The sequence below is a fragment of the Ruditapes philippinarum genome, unplaced genomic scaffold, assembly GCF_026571515.1.
Source record: "Ruditapes philippinarum isolate M1 unplaced genomic scaffold, ASM2657151v2 ctg19249_1_1_1_1, whole genome shotgun sequence".
NCBI lineage: Eukaryota > Metazoa > Mollusca > Bivalvia > Venerida > Veneridae > Ruditapes > Ruditapes philippinarum.
This window is the reverse complement of record NW_026855056.1, coordinates 5,075-15,292: the sequence shown is the minus strand read 5'-3', so window position 1 is coordinate 15,292 and position 10,218 is coordinate 5,075. Positions and strand designations below refer to the sequence as shown.

At 31.6% G+C, this 10,218-nt stretch overlaps 2 protein-coding genes across 2 annotated transcripts; one reads left to right on the top strand and one right to left on the bottom strand.

Annotated features, from left to right (window-relative positions):
• Positions 1-3,208: 3,208 nt before the first annotated feature.
• LOC132741981 (uncharacterized) lies at positions 3,209-5,503 on the top strand (the record flags this gene model as incomplete). Its single annotated transcript, XM_060730255.1, is given in 2 exon segments — positions 3,209-3,329; positions 4,192-5,503. Coding segments are annotated over 2 exon segments (363 nt in total). The 3' UTR covers positions 4,449-5,503.
• Positions 5,504-6,631: 1,128 nt separating this feature from the next.
• LOC132741980 (uncharacterized) lies at positions 6,632-8,786 on the bottom strand. Its single transcript, XM_060730254.1, has 3 exons — positions 8,615-8,786; positions 7,718-8,001; positions 6,632-6,786 (listed from the first exon to the last, which is right to left on the bottom strand). The coding sequence occupies exons 1-3, from the start codon at positions 8,698-8,700 to the stop codon at positions 6,671-6,673; spliced, it is 486 nt and encodes a 161-aa protein (XP_060586237.1). The 5' UTR covers positions 8,701-8,786; the 3' UTR covers positions 6,632-6,670.
• Between the last annotated feature and the right edge of the window lie 1,432 nt (positions 8,787-10,218).

Sequence of the window (10,218 nt, the reverse complement as noted above, 5' to 3'; positions counted from 1 at the left end):
ATAAAAATTGCGATAAGTACACGTGTATGTACAAAAGCTTGAAAGAGGGTGTCAATATAAAAGAAAAAAGTGTCATGGGCAAAAAAAAAGGAAAAAAAAAAGAACGTAAATATTTCATAAATACATTTGTATATATTTAAATCTCTAGAAAATTGTCCACTTTAATACAGACATGAAAAAAAGTTATTATCTGATAAAGCATAGCCATGTTTTTATTTATGTACATTATATTTATATTCCACAATAAAATACATGTTTTGTGAGTTCATACAGTAAAGAAACATATAAGAAATTCTTAAAACTGAAGTTTTCAATAAAATGACAAAATAAATTATAAATAACGCCCTCGTCAAAAGTTTCGTGAATAACTTTTTTTTATAAAAGTAAACTAAAGAGCTAGATACAGTGTAACCTGTCTGTATATTCTATATAGTGGTAAAAAGTGGAACTAATCTAAAATTGACGTTACAGACGGGTGGCCCCTATATCCAGGTATTTGACCTCATTTTGGTAGATAACATTGGTTGTAAGTGCTGTTTGCAATGTGAAAACTATTTTCTTTTGTCACTCAAAAATAATTTACTTTTTTACACATCATCAAAATTTTAATGAAAATGAGCATGAAGCTCGAGGTCTGCTGCTTCAGGTGTGCTGCTTTAATTTTTGTTTTGAAAGCAGCGAGGTTACAAGCAGACGGATGACCTTTTAATTAAAATCACGAATTATCGTTTCCATAATTTAAGATTAATCCAAAGTAAGTTCCTCACTGGATTAAATGGTGTAATAATGACCTAAATTTTCCTGTATGTTTTGATTTCCCAGGCTTAATAATGGATTAACAGATTAACTAATTCATAAAGTTATATGGCTGTATTATATATGTTTGAATAAAGTACATTTCTTAACAAAATGTAGCTATTTTTGCCCTACCCGCACTCCGTTCTTGTACGTTAGCAGTAACAATTGATATACATGTAATACCTCAGGAAAAATAATTAAATAAACAGAAACTTCTTGTTAAAGGGGGAAAGGGGTGGGGGGTTAAAGAGGGACTTAACCCCTCGAAACGTTGAAGGTTGAATTGTGGAATATAGATAAATATAATTCATATATAAAATGTATATATACCCTAGAACAAAAATGATATCCAGAAAACTTTCGTAAGGTTAATGCAGAAAATGTGTTTATGAAGAGGTCTTCTTGATTGTTTTGTACACTGACACGATTCATATGAACATTTAATTTTCTCAAAGACAAAGAAATCTTGAAAAATAGAAAACATTAAACTAGTATAATGTAGTTTTAGCGGTTGTTTTACTCTATCTGTTTATATTGTACTGTAACAGAACTAATATAAATATATGATTGGCAATGCTTAAAATTGAAAACAAACGTCTGGTGAGCCTGTACAGATTATTTATGATTTAAATTATGTATTAAAGATACCGTCAATACAAACAAAACAAATGGAGAAAAAACAACAACAACAACGACTTCACTCCGACCCCGACTCCCCCCCCCCCCAAAAAAAACAAAAAACACACACACAAACAGCAAAAGTTTGGCCAATTTGACCGATCTTCCTTATGTTTATGTGTACATTATATTAACATATGAAGATCTGGACTTAAGTACATGTAAACGAAAGTTAATCTTAACTGTATAACATGTAAACATAAGAAGATCTGAATGTTAGTACATGTAAACACAAGTACATCTGAACTTTAGTACATGCAAACATAAGATCTGAACTTAAGTACATGCAAACATAAAAAGATCTGTACTTTAGTACATGTCAACATAAAAAGATCTGAACTTTGGTACATGTAAACATAAAAAGATCTGAACTTTAGTACATGTAAACATAAAAAGATCTGAACTTTGGTACATGCAAACATAAGATCTGAACTTTAGTACATGCAAACATAAAAAGATCTGAACTTTAGTACATGTAAACATAAAAAGATCTGTACTTTAGTACATGTCAACATAAAAAAATCTGAACTTCGGTACATGCAAACATAAGATCTGAACTTTAGTACATGTAAACATAAAAAGATCTGAACTTTAGTACATGTCAACATAAAAAGATCTGAACTTCGGTACATGCAAACATAAGATCTGAACTTTAGTACATGTAAACATAAAAAGATCTGAACTTTAGTACATGTCAACATAAAAAGATCTGAACTTTGGTACATGTAAACATAAAAAGATCTGAACTTTGGTACATGTAAACATAAAAAAATCTGAACTTCGGTACATGTTAACATAAGCAGATCTGAACTTTAGTACATGTAAACATAAGCAGATCTGAACTTTGGTACATGTAAACATAAAAAGATATGTACTTTGGTACATGTAAACATAAAAAGATATGTACTTTGGTACATGTAAACATAAAAAGATCTGTACTTTGGTACATATAAACATAAAAAGATCTGAACTTTGGTACATGTAAACATAAAAAGATCTGAACTTTGGTACATGTAAACATAAAAAGATCTGAACTTTAGTACATGTAAACATAACATCTGAACTTTAGTACATGTAAACATAAGCAGATCTGAACTTTAGTACATGCAAACATATGAAGATCTGAACTTAAGTACATGCAAACATATGAAGATCTGAACTTTAGTACATGTAAACATAAAAAGATCTGTACTTAAGTACATGTAAACATAAAAAGATCTGAACTTTAGTACATGTAAACATATGCAGATCTGAACTTTGGTATATGTAAACATAAAAAGATTTGAACTTTAGTACATGTAAACATAAAAAGATCTGAACTTTAGTACATGTAAACATAAGCAGATCTGAACTTTAGTACATGTAAGTAAACATAAGCAGATCTGAACTTTAGTACATGCAAACATATGAAGATCTGAACTTAAGTACATGCAAACATGAAGATCTGAACTTTAGTACATGTAAACATATGCAGATCTGAACTTTAGTACATGCAAACAAATGAAGATCTGAACTTAAGTACATGCAAACATGAAGATCTGAACTTTAGTACATGTAAACATATGCAGATCTGAACTTTAGTACATGCAAACATATGAAGATCTGAACTTTAGTACATGTAAACAAGAAGATCTGAATTTCAGTCACATTGAAGTTGGGCCATCTCACAGATATTTTTTTATATAGCTTATACTTGTACATAATTTAAATTTCATCATTTTATTTCCAGAAGAATTGACCTTTAAACATGTCTGTGGCCGCTATAGGAACGTCAGTGCAGCGAGTGGGAGGCAACTCGGCCTCGACCATGCAGCAAAGAATGATGGACGCGCGACCGAATACTGGGCAGACAGGTATTTATACGTATATACAATATAGTGGTAAAAAGTATCGTCTGTCCCTCAGAGTAATGTGTCCATTATTAAAGCTGAAACTCCACAATAGTATATAATGTTTGGTTTATGAAACATTGAAATATTTGGTATATGAAATATTGTGATATTTGGTACATGAAATAATGTGATTTTTGGTACATGAAATAATGTAATATTTGGTATATGAAATAATGTTATATGTGGTACACAAAATAATGTAATACTTTGCACACGAAATAATGTAATACTTGGTATATGAAATAGTGTTATATTTGGAATATGAAATAATGTAATATTTGGTATATGAAATAATGTGATATTTGGTAAATATAATAATGTGATATTTGGTATATGAAATAGTGTAATACCTAGTTAATGAAATAATGTTATATTTGGTATATGAAATAATGTAATTTTTGGCATATGAAATAGTGTAATAATTGGTATATGAAATAGTGTGATATTTGGTATATGAAATAGTGTAATACCTAGGTAATGAAATAATGTGATATTTGGTATATGAAATAGTGTAATATTTGGTATATGAAATAATGTTATATTTGGTATATGCAATAATGTGATATTTGGTACACAAAATAATGTAATATTTTGCACACGAAATTATGTTCTATTTGGTATATGAAATAATGTAATAATTGGTATATGAAATAATGCATTACTTGGTATATGAAATAATATAATAATGAAATATATGAGAAAGTATACTGATAATCATTGGTACTTACGTATAAAGTCATGAGATATCTTTGGAGAGTGCCGCGAACTCTGAACGCTGTTTTCTAGTTCAGACTTTATACTTGATCTTTGTATACTATTTCAGGAGCCAGCATGTACAACAACATATTCCGGGGTATGCCTGGTTCCCAGCAGAAACTTCCGGTCAGTAAGATACCGGATATAGTACAGAGGATGCAGCGGGAAACAAAATCTAGCAGCGCAAAGAGGGGCAAATGGTATAAAAGTGACAGTTATATAGATCCTAGGACATATTCATGGAAAAATCTAGCACTATTTAGCGACTACCAGGCGCACATGTGGACGGACAACGGAGGAATAAAAAGTGCTTACAAAAAGTAGTTTATGTATCAACTATTAGATTTAATCATTTAGGTTTCATTTTGAAGTGATTATTTAGGTTCATGTTACTTTTTTTAAAATCTTATTTTCTTCTTAAATGGTTTTGAAGTTTTGTTATATTTTGATATACAGAAACATTTTGTTTTTTTTAAACCGAGGACCTTTGAAACAAGACGTTTTCGATGGTGTATAATCAAACAAAACTAATCAGCATAAATATGCAGACGTCACAGTCATAAGGGGTTGTGGTAATATGATTATTATACGCTTTTACAAGCTTTTGTTTGAATTTTTATTTGCACGAAAAAGAGCTTCGACTTTAATAGGGGGTTTGCATACTAGCCAACTACGTGTGGTTAAATGTCATTTGTCACCATTTTCTGCTGTTAAAATTGTCGTCTGATAAAAATGTCGTCTGGGTAATTTTCGAATTTTATCCATTTTCTTTTCACAATTAAGACAACAACAAAGACAACAACAACAACAACAACAACTGTGACTTCCCCCCTAAAAGCTTATTACATTTGTACCCTGATGAGAGGCTAGGGTACTTTCACAAGTCTGGTACATAATTGTATGCTAAAAATCGAGTTTAGCAGAGAAGGGGCCAAAATGTTAAAGAAGCTAGCTGATTATTTCAAATAACTTAAATTTCGTCTTGTTCTAGACACATATACATGGTAATGGTCCGATATAGAATATTTCTTGGTAGCTGGATGTTTTACTTTGTGTATTTGGTTTGTTTGAATGATTGTGTAATTTGATTAGTGTTGAGTTATTCATAATACCAGTTTAACCATCTCCAAAGTGCTGTTTGCTTTTCTGATATTAAGGCGGGGGGAGGGGTGGAAACAAAATGGGACGTGGATACAAAAATATAAATCTTAAGTTATGTCATTACTGATATAAAGTTATAGAATATTTATTGGATATACCCCAATATACATTTACATGTACATTTTATATCGCATCACTATATTTGTTTTCTTTTATGAAAACATGTTTTATTTACCACACCAGTATTACAATTAATAAAATAATTGTGAAATCTCAAATCTTATTATCTTTTCTTTTATTATTATTTGGGTCAAGACTTTATCAGAAACCCCTTAATTACGTTACTATAGTCGAACATGAAATAAAATTGCTTGTTCTTGCTGTTGGGTTTTAGTCGCACCAAACTGTAAAGGTCATATCACGGGGAAGAAAGTGTTACACGAGGGATGGAGTTCTTATGATAACTTGTCAAGGAGTTCTTGTGATAACTGTCACGGAGTTTGTCGGAAAACTATTGTATATACTGCAATAGGTGCTATGATAAAGCTTGCCTAACATATTGTATTATGTGTCAAAAACTACAATAAGATGAAAATTACCATTTTTGACGAGTGTTTTTTGCAGTATATACAATAGTTTTCCGACGAACTCCGTGACAGTTATCATAAGAACTCCCTGACAAGTTATCATAAGAACTCCATCCTTCGTGTAACACTTCCTCCCTCGTGATATGGCGTCTTTCTAGCTTTACTGAAGTAGGAAGACCTAAGTCCTTCCGTGCGTGCATTATTTCAGGCACAAGCGGGCACATGAGTAGAACCACCGACGTTCGGTAAGCTAGCTAGTTATGCCATAATAAATAAATAAATAAATAAATAAATAAATAAATAAAAATAATATAAGCATAAACACTTTAACGATTACACAGGGATGTTCTTTGACTTAAAAGAGCTTCAGAGGAGGGTTTGCGAATAAAACTTAAATGGTTAAATAGAGATGCATACTTATTGAAATTTTTGAAGGAAAGTGAAGTTTTGCTTTTTTGTTGTTGACGTATATGAGCAACACACGTTGTATTTGTCCACAGAATTTGAAAGGGAAGAAAAAAGCAGCAATATAATGATGACCATTTTTACATATAAATATATTGCCTTAAAAGTAAATGTATTTGACCATTTTGGTAAAATTATACCGAAAACTTTGCTCGAGAGTTACTCAAAATTTAACATAAAATCTTTTTACAACTGAAATGTTGAAAGTGCACCTAAGGTTTTTGATAATTAGTTGTAGGTTTTTGTTGTTAAAGAAAATGCGTATACTTGGCTTTATTTCTTTATAAAAATCAACTATTGGCTTGAGTATCATTTGTTGGGACTGTTCTATTTATAGAAAATCGTAATAAATTGATTCTTTCTACGTTGTGTAAGCCTTTATTCAGGAAGAAATCAACATGTTGTAAGAATATCATATTCTACAAGTACAGGACACTGTAACGTACGAACATTGAAATCGAGAACAATTCGCTGTTGAGAATGAGGCCGGGTACAAATCCAATCATTTCCTGTAAAACAAATGCATATAACAACACAATTAATATACCACAATTAACTTTTGATGTTAAGGCCGGGTACAAATCCAATCATTTCATGTAAAACAAATACATATACCATCACAATTATTATACCACAAATAACCGGGTAAAAATCTAATCATTGCATTTCACACAAATCTAATCGTTGCATTACACACAAATCTAATCATTACATTACACACAAATCTAATCATTGCATTACACACAAATCTAACCATTACATTACACACAAATCTAATCATTGCATTACACACAAATCTAATCATTACATTACACACAAATCTAACCATTACATTACACACAAATCTAATCATTGCATTACACACAAATCTAATCATTACATTACACACAAATCTAACCATTACATTACACACAAATCTAATCATTGCATTACACATAAATCTAATCATTACATTACACACAAATCTAACCATTACATTACACACAAATCTAATCATTGCATTACACACAAATCTAATCATTACATTACACACAAATCTAATTATTGCATTGCACTACACAAATCAAGAAACTGAAGTTTTCTTCACAATCATATATTAGTTCTAAAGATTTTTTGACAGGTTATATGACCTTATATGAACGATTATATTACAAACAACCGTTTATATACTGCAATATAACCTGTCAGGAATATTTATAACGTCAGGTTATATGACCGTATATAAACGGTTGTTTGAAATATAACCCTCGCCTTATGGCTCGGGTTATATTTTCAAACAGCCGTTTATATAGGGCCATATAACCTGTCAAAAATCTTTCTAACTATAATAATACATGTATAAACGTCACGATTATCCAATCAAATGCGACGTTACAAACGTGCATTCTTATAAAAGGATTTCATTTGTACAAAAAAAAAAGAATGTATAATTTAAATTACCAAAAGAACTTGTTTTATACAAAGTTTCGTTCTTCATATCCGTGAAATCTCTCATGGCTATTGTTGGCCGGGGAAAAACATGACAACAATGGAAGGGGTCCTGAGTTAGAGCGAATATTGAACTAGACACTGTATTGCACGATCTGAGGCACGTAGTCACGTTGCACGTGTTTGGTTTGCTGTTAATGACGTGCGCTGCCAGTGACCCCGATGCGGAAGGTTGAAATGATATCAAACCATGTTGACAGTCTTTACCGATTATAAAGTCAATTTCAGGTGTAGTCCTGGAACAAAGACGAACATTCAATGTAAATTCATTTGAATCACTGATTGTTTACATAGACACCGCCTATAACAACAATAACGATGTCGTTTGCTTCAGTAGAATATAATTTCTGTTGAAAATGCGTATACACAAGCATGCACGCAGACACTTGGGGTGTGGAGCTCAAAATGCCTTTAAAATCCAAATAAAATGCATATTTGTCAATCCCAGCACATGTACTGATCATTGTCTGTGAGCATGCACAGTGCGTTAACTGGAGTGCAAGTATTAGTAACCCGCACTCTAAAGCATGCTCATGATTGGCTCATTTTTTCTGGGGTGAACTTAATTTGTTGAATTACAAATGAGCCACGTCATGACAAAACCAACATAGTGTGTTTGCGACCAGCATGGATCCAGACCAGCCTTGCGCATCCGCGCAGTCTGATCAGGATCCATGCTGTTCACTTACCAACCCATTACAAGTAGAGAAACTAATAGCGAACAGCATGGATCCTGATCAGACTGCGCGGATGCGCAGGCTGGTCTGGATCCATGCTGGTCGCAAACGCACTATGTTGGTTTTGTCATGACGCGGCTCAAATATTTTCTCAAGACAAAAATATACTTACATAGTTCTGTTACAGGGTTCGTCAAGAAGAAATGCGTCGAAACCTTTACAAACTATCCCGAATATTACTAATAGAACATTCAACATTGTAACACAGTTTTTAAAGAAGTTTATGATTAATAAGACTGGTGAAGAGTTTATTAAACTATGCCACAATTTTGTTTGTAAATGGTTAAAGATAAGATATTATTCATGTACATTAAAAACGTTGGCTATTTAAAGAAACTTACAAATTTAATCGTTTTTTTTGCCACCACTTGGTTAACATTAATTTCTCTGCACACATATTATATGAATATTTGATACTAAATTTAACCAGATTTTTAAGAAGCGCATAAATCTATCATTAAACAATCATGAAACAATCATAAACCAAATATTACAAATGATTATCATATAGACATAATGAAAATATGGTAAAATTAATTCATTCATAAATGTTTTCACGATTAAATAAATGATAAACATTATCTCATTTTTGAGAAAAGGTCCTCAAAAAACCTTGCAGAGTCCTGAAAAATCGATCACAAAATTTAATAAAAAAAAAATCGATATTAAAATTGATATCTCTTGAATTAATTAAAAGCAATGTGTGAGTATCAGCTAAGAATGTAACTCTAAAACTGACATAATTATGTTGTCAATATCTCAGTTTCTTATAGTGTCTATTATGGGTGTCATACTTTAAATAAGAAATGAAATTGTTAAAGGTTTCCTTATGGACGATATATAAAGGGTTAAGAAATGGAAGTAAGGTTGAAATGTTATCCTCAAATATCATAAGTCTTTACAAGGCACATAAATTTATGACGACACATCGACGTGACAACTGTTTTTAATACAAAAGTAATTGTCTAGTATCAGAATGATATTTTTAAAACAACCTTTGGTACTGGTATATTATGGTCAATCTTTGTAAAGAACTACACATGGAAAGTGAACTAAATTATCGACATATGTATTAAATCAACAACCGGTTAAACATTTCAATTAGGAAGTGGAGTGATAGCGTTGGGGCGATGCATGTACGGGGGGGGGGGGAGGGGGGAGGAATGAAAAAAGATATCCAGATGACAATAATAAAAGTTTAATATCTCAGAGAAAACATTTACCACATACTTAAGACTATATGAAAAAAACAACCGGCAAAACAATATTTATGTAAATTTTTTCATGTATTCATGTAAAAAGAATGAAAGAGAAATACCATTGCTGTCAAGTAATGTGTTCGTTTTTGGTGTTCCAACTTTGTGCGATTATATTGTAACTGCAATATATTCAAGAAGAAGAACAGAGTGATGGCATTTGACTGTGTAACATGTTGTCTGTGTAACATGATGTCTGTGAAACATGGTGTCTGAGTAACATGTTGTCTGTGTAACATAATGTCTATGTAAGAAGTTTTCTGTGTAACATATTGTGTGTAAAATTTGGCTGTGTAACAAAATGACTGTGTAACATATTGTCTATTCTGTGTACCGTGTTGCATGTTGTCTGTTCTGTGAAACATGCTGTCTGTTCTTTGTAAAATATTATCTGTGTATGATGTTGCCTGTGCTGTGTAATATGCCGTATGTGAATTATGTTGTCTGTGCTGTGTAAAAT